General features: G+C 38.5%; 2 protein-coding genes across 2 annotated transcripts in view; both read right to left on the reverse strand.

Moving 5' to 3' along the window:
- The window catches only part of LOC109469552 (molybdopterin synthase catalytic subunit-like), a 50295-nt gene that overhangs the window by 11229 nt on the left and 21596 nt on the right, over nucleotides 1–17470 (reverse strand). Inside the window, exons 4-6 of the mRNA XM_019768084.1 lie at nucleotides 15073–15220; nucleotides 13193–13311; nucleotides 6686–6836 (exon numbers count right to left, since the gene is read on the reverse strand). Coding sequence (XP_019623643.1) covers nucleotides 6686–6836; nucleotides 13193–13307 — 266 coding nt within the window. The 5' untranslated portion in view covers nucleotides 13308–13311; nucleotides 15073–15220. The remainder of the gene's footprint in view (nucleotides 1–6685; nucleotides 6837–13192; nucleotides 13312–15072; nucleotides 15221–17470) is intronic.
- Nucleotides 15094–17470, reverse strand: part of LOC109469535 (molybdopterin synthase sulfur carrier subunit-like) — a 21263-nt gene continuing 18886 nt past the window's right edge. The window contains exon 3 of the mRNA XM_019768067.1: nucleotides 15094–15220. Within this exon, the coding sequence (XP_019623626.1) occupies nucleotides 15094–15220 (127 nt within the window). The remainder of the gene's footprint in view (nucleotides 15221–17470) is intronic.

The raw sequence follows: 17470 nt of genomic DNA on the forward strand, positions 1-17470 counted from the left end.
GAGCTGGGCTGGATGGAAATACTTTCTAGTACTGTGTATCTTCACTAGTGCAGGTAATAGTTAGAGTTACCTGCACCAGACAAAATCAACCTGCAATACCAATTTAATTTGTTGGTTCACAGATTCTTCATTTTTTCTGATTTGCAAAAAATAAAAAAAATTCAGGCTCTGTTTTTATTTATTTTTTCAGGCATCAGGATGTATGAGTCACATTGGATACTATTCACAAAATTGTTCCAATTTTTTTGGTTTGTACTATGCATGCATTTATACATTTACACACGTACATTGAGTAGAGGTAGTGTGCAGACATTCAAAAACACCTGTACAGCTCCAATATGCAAGTACATGTAGTATTTAAAGCCCTGGTCCGATGTGAGAATGTTATAATGTAAGTTCTGAGATGCTGACTTACATTGACATGTGCTCATTTTACCATGCTAACTCAACTGTGACTACACATGTACAGTCCATTAAAGATGTCACTATACCACATGTACATGTACAAAATGTACGTGTACATGTGTATGTTCATAGTGGAAGTGACAGAGTTACAAGCGAACACAGACATGTACATGTACCACACAATGTACACATATTTCTGGACATCCCCATGTAAATATTTTGTTTCAGGAGTCATGGTACTTGAGCTTGAGATTGAAGCAACCGATTGTGGAGTCATAGAATTTAGAAAACAGGGCATTCTACGGCAACGGGGACCACGAGATGTTAAACGGATAGTGTAAGTGAGTGTAATTGATGGCTGAATTTTCCACTTTTAGCAGAATCTGCTCTCAAGTATAAGACAGTGCAGCAGCCTTGATGGGTAATACATGTACAATGTAAGAGGGTGTAGCACCCTGTTCCCCTGTTCAGGCCATACCAAGTAATTTTTATGAATGACGTCCTCTGGAAACCCTAAATCTAATGTGGGAGTGCCAAAAAAAAAAGGAAAACACAAGAAGGGCCAAAAAAACAAGATGCCTAAATTTAAAATATACTAAAAGACGACAAATGTTAGGACACAAATTGAATGCGAGAACACAGTGTAACAACCAACAACTCTTTTAGTAGTCATGAAAACTGTAATAAATCAGTGGAACAGCAGTTATTGTCCTGCCCTGTTTCTTGTGCACATTTACCCATTTCGTGTTACAGGTTTTACGTTTAATCTTACGATTTCCTGCACCACCATGACTCTTTGGTCATAGGAAGTGGAATTTTTTTTTTCTGGGAACAGGCCAAAATCAATGTGTGCGCGGACGTCATCCATAAAAATTACTTGGTGTGGCCTAATACATAAGAGAGTGCAGCACCCCTGTTCCCCTGTTTAGAAAAAAAATCCTGACTCATTCCCCAGACAAATTAATGCTGTCCTTGTCACTATGAAGGATGCATAGACGCATGTTAAGACCTTCAGTAGCTAATACTCCATTCACATCAATGCAACAAAACCATTCATCTGTGGGTAATGCATGTTTCCCAGGGTGGCCATTATCTTACTTACCAAGCAGTGGGGACGCAATTATCACAATTACATCTACTTGGGAGTCATCCGTATCTATTAGGAGTTAAGACATTTTTAAAAGGCACTTAGGAATGCCTTATGTCTTACCATTAACTGTAAAATGCACAAGGGTAAACAGCTTATACACAGTGATGTTTGTTTTTCCTAAGGCCACACCAATTTAATTTCTTGGTTAACGGATTTTTCTAGAAAAATAATGGAGCGGGCGGGCGAAAAAAATAAAAAAATAAAAACAGGCCTAGGGATCCTATTATGGCCAAAAATGGTATGATAGAAGCCATGAAGTCAACACACCAGGCTGGTTCAAAATTTAAACAATGAATTTTGAACTTTTAATGATACCACTCCACTGGAAGATGGAATAACTGTAACAACTAGGAAGAAAAGGACTGTTTTCAACTGTTCAGGGCAAAATATAAGCATTTTGCAGTTGATTCTGAATTTTTATTTTTATTTTCAAATCAGAAAAAAACGAAGCGGGCGAATCCGTTAACCAAGAAATTAAATTGCTGTGGCCTAAAGCTTCTATTGAGAGTTTTGGCCTCAATGACCTGGAGTAAGGCCACATTAACTTGATTTTATGGATGACATCCTCTGAAGACCCCCAAACTAGTGCGCACGGGCAAATTAAAAAAATCCAGCTCCCAAAAAAACGCTGCTTAACCACAGTAATACAAAGCTGGTATTGTGAAGTTACATATTAGTTATTTTTACGACAAGCCGGCACATGCTGGCCTTTGCGGCATTTATGAGTCGGCACTGTACCTCAAGTTCCTTGGAGCATTTAGTAGCCTAGGTACCGTCCTTAAGTTTGTAGTTACCACCGGCTTCCCTACTGTTGCTGGCTACCATGGAATATGGAGGATAGCACCCAGGAGCCTTTTTCTAGAACAGATTGAAATTAATGTGTGCTCAGATGTTATCCATAAAATTAAATCAGTGTGGCCTTAGCAGATGCAACATAAAGAGTTGAGAGGCCAGGATTTCTGATTATATAAGATGTCATATCCTTGGGAATGCACAAACATGACTTTCCTTTCACTCCACACAGGTGAAAATGGGAATCTAACTTTTGTTGGGGAGGTAATTCCATGTCCTACTGACACAGTGGATCAACAACCAACTGCCCCCAAGGCTCCTAAAAGGCTGTGGGACATATACCTTGTTTAATTTTTACCCATTGAAAGTCTACCAACTAGAAAGAAGAACAGATTGTGCAAATGTGCTAACAATGTTGGCTAATTTGACCAATCAGTACCAAGGACAGACCATACTACTTTTATTTCCAATGAGTGCCAATGTGACTAATCAGAATCAAGGACATGATAATATGGTTGGGATGAGCTCTATCAAAAGGCATGTTGACATCATTATAGTATGTCCTGCCATCCGACATTAGAAATATATGACTGTTAACATTATCTATGATGTTGACTGTTCAGTTAGGAAATGAAAGAATCAAAAAGATTTCTGATCATCAGCTATCAAAATCAGTACCAAGGACAGACGCCAGCAAGAAATTTTATTTTAGGAAAATACATAAATTTTGTGTGATGCAGAGTTTTTTTTTTTAAATTACATTTCAAGGTCTTGTTACTCAACCAAATCTTTCCTTCCATATGGTGCACTATTAATATACATTAATATCATTTATATGAAGGTTAGACATGCATACTAGTAATCACCATCTGGATTTGAGGTAGAAATCATATTATTATTAACTATTACAATCTGTTACAGTTATAGTAAGACAGACTGAGATAAAATGTGAAATCTGGAGGTTATATTGCAGTCCTGAGGAAAGCCACTAGGAGACCCAAAAGGAGACCATAGCCCTTGCTTTATCCTTTTGTTTCTTGCTCTTTTCCTTCGGTTTTGGGGCTGTCTTCTGTTGTTCCACTTTCTTAAACGTCCATGGAGAGTAGCCATAATGTGTGAGGGCCCTCATCACATGTTGTATCTCTAGTTCCTTGTCTTGATCTTTTGTCATCACTGTATTGCACCGGTCTAGCAAAGTGCGGATGACTCCTTATTTTTTGGTGCAGTACTTCAGTCAGAATCTCTGGTGAATATGTCTGACTGACATCGAAACGTAAGCCCAGGTGAGAGACATTACCGGTTGTGTAGGAGGAAATTCCCAATATTGTGCCAAAAGCATTGTACATGTAAGGGCCACATTCACTCAGTACTGAGAAAGGCAGACGGACTACTGAAATTTTGGCAGGTAAACCCCAAATGTGTTTGTGCAGCAAAGAACTGTTTACATACATGTATACACCAACCTGATGAAACTTATAACTCACAGAAGTCTTCCTATTTCTAACTTTTCCATTCCTGTGATAAACTTCATTTCTTCAATACTGCTTTCGCTGCAGCTTCCCCTGAAAGTATGATACAATTCCCTCTGAAAGCCAACATCCCTGGCTTACATAAAACTGTCCAGAATCCTTTTAAGAGTACATTTCCCTTAGCCAGAGGAAGCACTAACTGTCTGAAGTGTATCCGTCTACTCCTAGGCCAGGCTTAGCCAGGAGGGGCACTCACCCATCCGTTGCTAATGGCTGAGTCCCATCAGTTCTTGACGTGATCGGGAGCCACCGAACACGGCAAATCACCGTCTCTTGGAAAAAAAACTACCCGTAGAAGATTGCAGAACTGGACTGTGAGGAATTTGTTAGTCTCTTATCTCTGACAGCAACTGTCACTATCAGTGTTAGAGGTGAAGAGGGTCACACCCATCCATCTGAAGATATTGTACGGATGCAGAGAAAATCTTCTACCGGGGGTACTATAATTAAGTTTTAGGCCACACCAATTTGTTGGTTCTCGGATTTTTTCAGAAAAAATATGAAGCGACAGGGCGAAAAAAAATAAAAATAAAAACAGATCTAAGGCATCCTATTATGGGCTTAAATGCTATGAAATGAGCCATGAAGTCAACACAAAAGGCTGGGTTAAAATTTAAACATTGAATTTTGAACTTTTAATCAAACCACTGCAATGATAGATGGAAAAACTGTAACAGCTAGGAAGAAAAGGACTTTCCTTAACTGTTGGGGGCAAAACTTTTGCATTTTTCAGTTGATTCAGGACCAGAATCAAATTTTTTTGCAAATCAGAAAAAAACGAAGAGGCGAATCCGAGAACCAACAAATTAAATTGGTGTGGCCTTACTATAAGTTTTACGCATGAGTCTGAAATACCCACTGTCAGTGTACATAAATAACATAATACACTTAAGTAATGAATCATATTCTTATTTTATGACTGACAACATGCAATTGCAAAGATGAAAATTTAGCACTGGATAAAGATGAAAACATTACATGGGCATTGAAATCAGTTACGAATAGGTACATTGTACACACATTAACAAATTCTCATTTGATTTTGTGATACATGCATGTGCATGTGGATTATTTGGTTTTAGTAATGATTGAAATAAAATAAAGTATTTATGATCCAATTCAATCCATACCATTTTCCCACTCACCAGTACAGAAAGACACCGTATACAATATTTCAGTGCACTGTGACAGTGAAATTCCAATATCTTATACAGTAATACAGATATTGACTGAGGATAATGTTGACGATCTCCAAGAAATATGATGGGATTATTAGCCACCTGTTAGCAGGTGCTTGTTATAATTACTCCACCAAATAGATATGCAAATTCTTCCAGCACCTGCTGGAAATGTTTAAAAGGTAGCAACAGCAGTTTTCTACCAGATACATTCGAACATAAGGCCACACCAATTTAATTTGTTGGTTCTCGGATTTTTTCAGAAAAAATATGAAGCGACAGGGCGAAAAAAATAAAAATAAAAACAGGTCTAGGCATCCTATTATAGCCCCAAATGCTACAATATGAGCCATGAAGTCAACAAAAAAGGCTGGGTTAAAATTTAAAGTATAAATTTTTAACTTTTAATCAAACCACTGCATTGAGAGATGGAAAAAACTGTAAAAACTAGGAAGAAAAGGAATTTCCTCAACTGTTGGGGGCAAAATATGAGCATTTTTGAGTTGATTCAAAACCAGAATCTTTTTTTTTTTTTTTTGCAAATCAGAAAAAAATGAAGAGGCAAATCCGAGAACCAACAAATTAAATTGGTGTGGCCTAAGGCATCATCACCAAAGCCTTCTCTAACAACATTGTTTTGAAGATTTTGAATGCAACATTGTCACTGTAGTGACATTTTTCCCACATGTCAACCGTTGTCTAAGGAGGTTCTGTTTTTAGTATGATGATTATTCTATTTGTGGTTGAATAGCATAACTCAAAAAGCTAGTGGATGGATTGCTTACAAATGGCGTCATCTTGAAACTAAAATACAGTCACAAGTTCCATTAAAATCCATACAGTCATGTACATTGTAGCCTCTGTACATTTAAACAAGCACGCTGTAACATCAAACTTGGCCCACACATCACTTCAACAGATCTTCCCCAATGTGACATCCTTAATCTGGAGTGTACATTAAGTTCCAGTCTATGGCTTGCTGCCCGTGCAAGTTCATATATCTACCTTGTAGTTGCGGATGGGCTGTTCACAAGAGAGCTACACTTAGTGCCCTGCATACTGCGGAAATGTAGACTGTCTCACAGGTTTGTGGCAGTTAAATCGCCATTTGGACCCCGCGTGTGTGACCAATATGTGCTAACGTTAGGTGATGGCCGCCTCGGCACATAATTCTTTCGGACGGGAAGAGATTTCCTCTCACAACATGGGATTGATCCCATTCTCTCCCCGGCAGGGACAATATATACATCAGATAGATGTGCTAGGTTCAGTATCTGTGATTTGTAGAAAAGACAAACTGGGTGGTGGGGAAGAAACCATAAATCACTTTATGTTCGCGGTAGCAAAAGTTCAATCACTGATAGCCCCAAAATCTACGATACCAGCCATGAAGTCAACTTACTAGGCTGGTTTATAATTCAAACAATGATCAAACCGATGCATTAATAGATGAAAAACTGTAACAATTTTAGGAAGACAACGAGCTTTCTTCAACAGTTTGGGCCACAACATGAGCATTTTGGGGTTGATTTAGAACTCGAATTTTTTTTTTTTTGTAAAATCAGAAAAAACGAAGCGAGCGTAACCAATTAACTACATTGTAGGTGTGGCCTAATGTCAGAGTTACTTACCCCAGCCTGTGGAACACAGCGATGTTCTCCACCTCCCACTTCTCCCTGATCTGTGCACAGATCTTCCTGAGTTCAGTCTCTGCCATGGCCTCATATGCCTCATACTCCAGCCTCACAACCTTCTTACCAGCAAAGTTATTCCTCGTTGTGCCTGACAAGTAGGGGGAAAGCAGTACTTTAGTCCCAGGTTTGGAAGTATTGTTTTGGGTGGCTGAGCTGTGTGTTTGTATGTTTCTGTAGTTTGAGTAGGATGACAGCATGTGCCCATTCTTCTTTGAAGTAACTTTTGCTAACATATTAGAAGAAATATCATGAGGATTTACTATAGCTAATCAGCACCAAGGACAGATCATGCTATTTTAAAAAAGGTTAGCAACGTGTTAATTCACAGCCAATCGACACTAAGGACATATGCTAGCATGTGTACAACTTGTGCTTTCTATACCAATCAGCACCAAGGACAGACCATGCTGCTAGCAACATGCTGATTGACAGCCAATCAGCAACAAGAAACTACATGCTCCATTCTGACCAATCAGCACCAAGGACAGATTGTGCACATGTAAATGTGCCTACAACATTGGCCAATCAGCACCAAGGACAGACCACGTTACTCTATCTCCAATGAGAGCCAATGTGACCAATCAGCACCAAGGGGAGATCCTGTGGTCTACATTAATGACAAGAACAGTAAACAAAATGTTTATTTTGACCTTCAGTATCTCATGCTAAGACTCTACTCTCTTTTCAAATCAAAATGGTGATAGTTTCGACATTGATACAATCATGTTTTGTCCTTGTAGTGAAAATTGTATGTTTTTACATTACAAAATAAGGATATTAGGAAGAATCTTATTCAGGTACAGTACCAGTACATTTGTACCTGTACCTAAAAAGATTTTTGTGGTGTTGTATACAGACCTATCCATGACTCATCTCCCCACATAATGACATTAACGTACCATCCCACCGCCGATTAGCCCCAGACAGATGACACCCTACATTAATTATGGAGGAGTTGGGGCTTCTGGCTGTCCCATTACTACCTGCTGAGGGAACACTTTAGCACCTGTCCCAGTAAAACACATCACCCCAGTCTGTATCTTACAGGTGTCAGGTGCCCATGGATAGGCTTTACTAATTCATTTATGCTAATTGCTGTTCTTCAACCAATCAGCGGCAAGCAGCTAAATGGCTTGATGATGAAATCAGATACTAACACCATTTAAGGCATGATTATCAAATATGCACTTGCAGTGGCTATTAAAACATTTGTAGCTTTTTAAAGGCCATTTGAATGCTACTTTCTCAATTAATTTGCTAAAGAACGACTAGCTCTCTCAATTGGAAAATCTAAATAAAGGAAAAATCTGCAAAACAATTAGAGTAACAATTGTTATCACGAAATAAGAAAGGTCCCTGTTGACAATTCCATGAACATTTGAAAGATAAACCTTTAGTGCACTATGCCAAAATACAGAAATGATAAAAACATTGCATGAGCCTTGAAATGAATATTGACTATGTTGTGATGATAACATTGACTGTATGCACTATTCCCACAGCTGTTTGTCTCAATATAACACAGGCCTGTAGAGTTATAATCTAACTACATGTACGTGTATCATTCCATGATAAGTTGGTAATCTCTGTGGAAAATACATCAATTCTCTGCCTTCTTCTCATTTGAAACATGTTTATCATAGGACACACCTTAAACATGGACACTATGATACATGTATTTGTAAAACACCAAATGTTAATCCATCAACTGAGTTTACAAAAATCACATCGTAAATTTATAGAAAAGTATTTTGTTGTCATTTCTTTTTTTTTAGTGGTAGATGGTCATCTTTGTATGTATTGAGGATTTATATAAATTTCATTTCAAAGCAATAGTATTAACTTGTCACATTTTCCTCAATTTTTCAAATTGTTCAGGTACAGGTACACTTAAGATCCAGGTCCAGGTCTGTACATAAATAATTTCGCCTAATCCTGCCTGTCCCACATGTACATGTACCTTGTGGATTAAATCTCTTCATTGTGAAGATGACTAGGTAAGTGTTTGGGGATTATGGTGTACACAAGAGTTTTGCATATTCATGTAAAAAAAATTGATTTCATTATGACATAACGGTGCAAGAGCAATGTGACTATCACGTGCCTTAAGTCACATGACTGTGTATGTTGTTGTCGTATACCAGCATGTCGGCAGAACATACTGCATCTGCACGAAACCACGATTTTTTGTAGGATTTTTTTGGTCAATGTTGCATCAGAATTTTGCCCGTTGCAGACGACATATTTTCCGACACAACCTTTGGAAAGTTCAGACGGGATGCTTACCATATAATACACAAATACGACCTTAGGCCACACCAATTTAATTTGTTGGTTCTCGGATTCGCCTCTTCGTTTTTTTCTGATTTGCAAAAAAAAAAATTGATTCTGGTCCTGAATCAACTGAAAAATGCTCATGTTTTGCCCCCCAACAGTTGAGGAAAGTCCTTTTCTTCCTAGTTGTTACAGTTTTCCCATCTATCATTGCAGTAGTGGTTTGATTAAAAGTTCAAAATTCAATGTTTAAATTTTAACCCAGCCTTTTGTGTTGACTTCATGGCTCATTTTGTAGCATTTAAGCCTATAATAGGATGCCTAGACCTGTTTTCATTTTTATTTTTTTTCACCCTGTCGCTTCATATTTTTTCTGAAAAAATCCGAGAACCAACAAATTAAATTGGAGTGGCCTTACATGTATATGATACGTTCTACCAAAGTACTATACACAATACATTACGCAGGTGAAGTACATTCTGCCGACATGCTTCATATCCCCCTATATGCTCACAAGAATTCTTTCAATGCCTTAAGTTATTAGAATCATTCTACAAACCTGTCAATGGCTTTCAGTTGCATTTGCTGATTGCCAGAAGGTTGCTGTATTTCAAACAGTACTTCTTATTACATAGAGAGTTGAGCATATTTTTCCCTGTTGCAGTGGAAAGGGTTTCAGTGACCTGCACAATCCCTAAAATCTCAGTGAGGCCATGTTGATTTGATTCTATGGATGACATCCTCTGGGAACCCCAAAACTGATGCGCGCGTGCGAATAAAAAAAAAGTTTGCAAAAAAAAAAAGGTTGCTTTCACTATGAAATCTACGTGGTCATGAAGGTTGAACAAATGACACAGAGTATGGTATGGCGAATAATCTACACTTCGAATTCATTTCTTTACATTTTTGTCTTTTTTCCTTTGATTTTGGCATTCTACAACATTGGTATCGTTTCTAAATGTTTTCCTTGCAACTTATGGTATATTTTTGCTCATTTAGCAACGGTTTTGCACGATTTACAGTATGGTTGAAAACTTTTTTGGGGGGAGGAAACGGTCGAAAATTCATGCGCGCGGATGTCATCCATATAATCAAATCAACATGGCCTGATTGAGAGGAGTGTTCCAGGCAAAAATCTTCTTTCCTGCTTGGGCAAGGTGTTCTTATATGCTGTGTGATGCAGACATTATGAATGGCCTGATCCAGAACTGCAGCCAGTTTCCACAAATATTCTCCACCCTGGAGCTATGGTATCAGTCTTAGGATATCTGATGTGGTGACATACATGTATATATAGACCCTGTTCATACCAGACTTATATTTAGCGGTTTCAACCGGTTTTTCAAAAACCGGTTTTTATTTAACCTGGTGTGAACGCAAATTAACCGGTTTTTTAGGGGTTTAAATCCGATTTTCAAAGACCACCTCGGGAGGTGGTTTTTGAGGGTTTTTTCCACCGAAAAACCTGGTCTGAACGCTAAGGGTTTATTGAACCGGTTTTTGCGTCATAATTCTGGGGTCACGGGGTCAGCATCCTGGCCGTGTGCGACCTCCAAGCTTGTTTGATCGCGCTGTTTAGACCGTTTCCACTGTTTTGCCACGGTTTCTCTTCATTTTTACGATGGAATCAGCCAACGCAACCTGGTCGGTGGGCAAGACGCTCCCGATACGTATTTTTGGAGAGCAGGAGTTGATCGCCGAATTCGAAAAAGCTGGGGGGAGGGCTCTATTGAGGTCTCTACCGAAACAAAAATGTTGGAGGAGCCTGGTAATGGCCGATTAACCGGATATTCGCTGGACAGGTTTTTTGAAAAACTGGTTTTGTAAGTCTGGTGTGAACGCGACGGGTTTTTGCCGGGTTAATTATTTAGCGGTTTCAACCGGTTTATATAAGTCTAGTATGAACAGGGTCATAGTGCGGCCTAGGGAAAAAACTGTTTCAATCCTGAAAAGGATTAGGGTTGGTAGGTAGGGATTATCTTTTTTTCTTTTCCCTAGTGATCTCAAGTGATAATATTAACCCAGCCTTTTGTGTTGACTTCATGGCTCCTATCGTTGCATTTTGGGTTATTATTATTGTTTTTAGTTTTATTTTTTTTACTCTGTCTCTTCATGTTTTTTCCTTAAAAAATCCAAGAACCAACAAATCAAATTGGTGTGGCCTCAGGATATCTGATGTGGTGACATATCTATACTGACTGTGACTGCAGCAGAGTATGACGCAGCCATCATGCATGCCGCTCCCGTACCTCCCCCAGTGTAATTTGTCACGGCCTCTCTCCCCATATGTACCGGATTTTCCCTCTACCTTTGATACAACGGCGGTAACAACACCTCAATCAGGCTGGCGCGCCCGGGGGAATACCGCGCCCAGGAATCTGTGAGCGCCAAACATTAACCGCGCGCTGAAACCAATAAAGCAGGCATCTCCAGAGCCCCCGCGCACACAGGCATAGGGTCCTGATGTATACCATACAACCATCTGTCAGTGTCCGACTGGATCAACTGGGAATCAAAACTGAGAAGACTCAGAGATGCATTTTATGACGGCCGTTGGCACGCAATTCACATTTTGGGACTTAAGGCCTGATCTCTTCTAAGCCTGAAATTTACAGATGTTAGCTGCTGATTTCAGCAGATATTTTTTCAGTCTGGTTTCAGCAAATTTTCTTGGGCAAGAATCATCGACCAGGGATAAATACTGCCGCATGAAAGCTCACCTAATACAATGTAGTATATTGTTTGACATTATAATTTTTTTCTAAACATTTGAAAATATTTTTTTATTTTTTTATTTCTTAATTTTTTATTATCATTTTTTCTTTTCTTTTTATTTTTCAATTTCTTTATTTCTTTGATTTTTAATTTTTAAATTTTTCTATTTTCATCATTTTTCTATTATTTTATGATCGATACTACATGTATCATACCTTGTTCTGACAAAACAACATTGCATTAAATGTAAATTGTACTATCATTGAGGTGTTCATCAGAATAAATGACCAACCACTCCTGAGTCATTTATGTTGACCTCCTGTTAATTCTTTTCCTCAGGAAGCATTCAAGGACTAGCCTGGGTGCCATCCCCAGTAGTATATTCGCCAGCTCTATAACTGGGTCTGGACTTGATGACATATGTAGCGTCTGTAGTCTGAATATTCGTTCAGATTTTGAACGAGCGCGCTGATTGGTCCTACTCGTCTAAGCCCTTTTTTGGGTGTGTACATATTAGGTAAGGGCCGTTCGGACGTCCGAACAGGGACGTTAGCGTCCGTTCGAACGTCCGAACGGCTACGTTAAGATAGATCGTTATTCTTATCTTATTATCATCAACATGTCCGACGCCGAACGCTAAAGCGCGCTTGATATAGTCAGTGTACTTTCCGCGATCGATCATCAACATGGCTGGCGCACACGCCGCTCAGCTCTCGGAGCTTGATGTTGACCTCGCAAAAGTAGAATGCACCGAGAAAAGGAACACTCGCGCGAAGATCTGTGTTTACAAAACAACAAACATCACTTGAATAATACAGGCGCGCCATTGGCCGTCGCCTCTGAGGCTCAGCCAATCAAATGAAGACCCGCTGCTCGGACTAGCTCATTACGTGACGTCATCACCAGACGTTTCATATGTCATCAAGTCCAGACCCAGTTATAGAGCTGGCGAATATACTACTGGGGATGGCACCCAGGCTATTCAAGGACAAGATGTCATTCAACTGAATGACATCTTAACAGTTGAAACTAGTTGTCAATTACTGATTTCACAAGACAGGAATGCGGGTTTCACAATCAAAGAACATTTTCTTTGAAATACTTTCAAGTCTCAGATGCTAGCACATTTTGATACACAAATATAACAAAACAATCAAAACTTAACATAGTATACTGAAAGGCACACATAAGTACTATCAACAAAATGTACAATATATTTCGAATTGTAAATGGTACATGGAAGAATGTTATAGACCTAACCAATACATGTATTACCTAAAGGTACATTCAAGAAACATTAAAAATTGAGCACATAAAAATGTACAAGGTATATGTAGTATGATGTACAGTTAATGTACAGTATGATGTACAACCAAGCTCCTTGATTCAACAAACAACACTAAATCTTGTATGGTATACATTGTGTACATGCATGCAGTGAACATGTCGTCTTACCAATGAAAACAGAGATGGCTCCTGAGGTTGGTGAGGTCACCAGGGTGGTCAGTTCCTCCACACTGAGCTGGTCAGTGGTCAGTTTGATGTGGTCTGTCCCTTGTACTCTAGACATGTCTCTGTGGGAGTTGCGTGGTCAGAATACATTGAATTAGTAAATTAAATACATTGTAAGGAAAAATGACTGTGATGACAGTATATGTTGAAATAACAACTGTGCATGATATTGTAAAGATAGACAACCAGTCACGGTGAACGCTTAACTCAACTGGTTTATTCAATCTGTAACCGGCCGGTTCTAGAGCCCCTTCCCTCGAACGGTACCGGTATACATTGTAGATCACCTGTTCGAACACGGCGCTGGCACGTGCGCTGGCACGTGTTCGCTTAATAAAACTAACAATACACATTGTTACAATATCATAAGGCATAACTGTATTGCCAAGCATGTAATGTACATGTACAGTATTTAGCGTATACAGACTGATGTAGTGTACAATGTCATGACACAGTGCAAGTAAGTCATAAATTTTCATGTAAATTCATTTATTAAATATGATCAAGTTTGCTAAGTTCCTGGTATGAAGACTGGACAAGTCACCACAAAAACTGCAAAGAGAAAACATCACAAAAATTCTACACTTTACAGTAAATCAGAAGTATGTACAATCATTGTGCATGATTTCATTCTCCCAGAAATGTTTTGAAATTGAAATTGGAAGTGTTCACAGACTAATAGTATTCCAAAACCCATCATTGGCAAAACTCCATAGTGTAGGGCAACATTCTAAATCTGTACTACATTTTGTACCACTGCAGATACATGTATGACTACATTTGTAAGCTTGTTGAAGTATGTGATGGCTGCAAATGTAGCATTTCTTATTCAGTTCAGACATAGAAGATGTGATAAAAGAAAAAAATATCCTGATCCAAGCGTCAAACTAACAGCTGAAACAATATATGACTGTAAATGTTGTTAGGCCTAGGAAAAAATGTTGTGTTTCTTGTTTTCCGACTGACCCTAGAAAAAAATGCCGACCCTAGACTTTTGCAAGGGACATAAATTTTCCGAGCTGATTGACCTTTCCAGCTCCATGATCTGACAATTGAGAGAATGGAATGCACAATCAATTTTCCAACATTGAAAATGTAAGTGTCCTGATCATATGCAAGAGGGTCTGCATGGCGGTGTCCTAGTAACGGTTAACGGTAAATTGAAACGCATTTTTTTAGAACTCCACTATATTCAGTATCTGAATTGGTGAGAAATAGTGATCGCTGACGAAATGTATGTAACGAAGTGTGTTCACACCAGTGTCCTCTGTGTTTCACGCCTGCCTTGGACCCCGAGTGCCCTCACAAATGCTTGAAGAGGGGGACCGAGCGCAGCAGGCGCGAGCAATGTAGGGGGGTCCGGGGGCATGCTCCCCCGAGAAATTTTGCATTATATAACGCATTCTCCTGCATTTTGAGGCGCAAAGTGACGACCGCTTCTTCAGGTTTGACTACTAGTACGCAGGTCTATGCGTAACGAAGAATTATTCAGTAACGCTTAACGCTGAATTTAGGATGACAACGTTTTACGAAGAATTAAAAGGACCAATAACGCTTCACGAGGAATATACCGATAACGCTTAACGTTGAATTAGAGCAGGCTGGCAACAATTAACGGTGAATTAAAATAGCCCATAACGGTTAACGAAAAAGGGCATGCAGGCCTTCATGCAAGTTTTACTTTCATTGTTAAACCGCATTGTATGTTGGATCAGTAGAGATTAAGAAAAGAAAAGAAAAGAAAAAAAAAGAAAATCCCTACCCAAGACCCTTATTTTTTCAGGACTGAAACAGGAAACACAACATTTTTTCCAAGGCCTTACCTCGTTAATGTTGCACTTGAATCACCCTCCACTGATTGGTGGGATCACTGCCACCTCATCTCCAGGCTGGAGGGTCAAGAGGTCGTTGCCGGGGGCGACGTATTCTTGATTGACAGCCAGCACCAGGTTGTTGGAGATCACAGCAAGACTGAGCAAAGGAACATGGGAAATAAATAGTAACCACTTAATAAATATGCTATTACAGCATTGTGCAGTCAAAAATTAATGTGGAGGCTCTCATTAATTTTTTCTGGGGGTTCTCATTAATTTTGCTATTTTTATTGTCTCCTGGTTTTATATTTAATTTGTAGTTACGCGTTTGCGTCACTTATTTTGTATGTTGTGCCATGCTTTCCTTTTGTTATAATTTTGAAAATCAATAAAACGAAAGAAGTAAAAAAAATTAATGTATACAGATGTCACATACAGAATTGATGATAAGCCCTTACACTTGACAAATAGTTCTATAATAAAAATATATGTATAAGTAAAGCAATTCATATTCATCTAATTCATGTGTATATGAGAAGATTCAATAGAGTAGGTAATAAACTATGTACTTCAAATTGTCACTGTAAGTAACTTAAATAATAAATTAATGAATTATATGGTCTCTATTGGGCAATTTATTTCAACATAACAGGTAATATTGCGAGTGTTCTGTTCTATTTTTACATCCTCCCTTAATAAGAACTAAGCTTTGCACTTGTAAATGATCTACATGTATCACTTGGAGTTTTGAGCATTTGCGGCAAAATCCATAATCCCACAAGTAACTTACAAAATTGGCATGTACGTGTACTGCATATAATTGATGCTCATACGTATGACACCAAGACTAAAACGTGTTCATTTTAGTTCTAAGCAAACAGTGGTTGTAGATAATATACAATGTATAATCACAAGATACTACTCTTAACACATTTATATGTATTCTTTTACAACTTTTCAAAAGAGCTGGTCACAGCATTCAAAGTGACATGAGACACATAACTTTGAGTTTAAAGAAATTTTGAGATTCAATAATACAAGAAGATAACAATATTTGGTGCAAACACTGTACTATCATAATTTGTTGTTGTAATGTTGAATATAATCAGAAAATTAATTTTCGTGTCATATGGTCTTATATGACAAAAGACAATAATATGATATATAATATTCTAATTATCATTATTCATATTGAAGCAGCAAGAAAGGAATTACGTCTGCTTTGACGTAATACACAATATACAATCATTTTACCTTCGCCAAGGTTATGTTTTCAGAGGCGTTTGTGTGTGTGTCGGTCTGTCTGTCTGTCTGTGGACACGATAACTTGAGAAGGCTTGAATGGATTGTCTTGATACTTGGTAGGTGGGTAGGTCTTGATGAGACCTCAAAATGATTAGATTTTGGGCCCCCTGGCGGCTTGTTGTGGTACTGCAGCTGAACCTCCGGTTTTGATATCTCATGACGTGCTAGGGTAACGAAATTTGGATGGTAGGTAGCTCTTGTGCTCCAGGGAAAAATTGACGTAGGTTTGGCCCCCTGGCGGCTGGCTCTGGAACTGCAGGGGCATTTCTTTAAAAATATTCAAAAGAGGATAACTCAAGAACCGGTTGGCGGATCGTCATGATTTTTGGTATGTACGTAGCTTATGTGACGCTTGACAAAATAATGTGACAATTATGCAAATCTGGATGTAATTTGCATAACTTATGAGGAAATTCTATAAATCAGCTGCATTACATTATAGGGCTATTTAAGCTTGTGATATATGTAATTGAGAACAAGAGAAACACATTGATATTGATTATGTAAATTAACACTGGATTTGCATAATCAATGAGAAAATGTTATAATTCCATAATGGTAACTGCCTGGAATTTCATACTTGGGGTATTTGAAAGTTAAGTAAAGGTGAACATCATTAAACATAACTTATTCAAATGAGGTCCTCATCATCATCATCATCATCATCATTCATCCTCCGTAGAGGTGGAGCATACAAAGTTAGTTCGCCACAACTGTCTGTCATACATCATTGAGAAAAGTTCATGTCCCTCCAAGCCAGTTTCAGTTTCAATAAGTTTCTTAACTGTTATGTTTGGGCGTCCAACTCTTCTCTTACAGGTATCAGGGTTCCAGAGTAGAAGCCTACTGGCTGGTTCTTCACTACGTATTACATGACCGGCCAAGCTTAGTCGTCGACATTTGACTACTGAAGTTACATTTTGGTAGCGAACCGTATAACTGTTCATTAGTAGTATGTTTCCACCATGGTGTATTGAAAACCACTCGCAACATCTTCGTGTATGTTCCGTTTAGTTTTCAGAATGTGACATATTCATGACCCATGATTCTGACCCATACAAAAGAATTGTTTCAATACATGCCTTAAACACTTTGATCTTAG

The sequence above is a fragment of the Branchiostoma belcheri genome, unplaced genomic scaffold (assembly GCF_001625305.1).
Source record: "Branchiostoma belcheri isolate BF01 breed outbred unplaced genomic scaffold, Haploidv18h27 scaffold207, whole genome shotgun sequence".
NCBI lineage: Eukaryota > Metazoa > Chordata > Leptocardii > Amphioxiformes > Branchiostomatidae > Branchiostoma > Branchiostoma belcheri.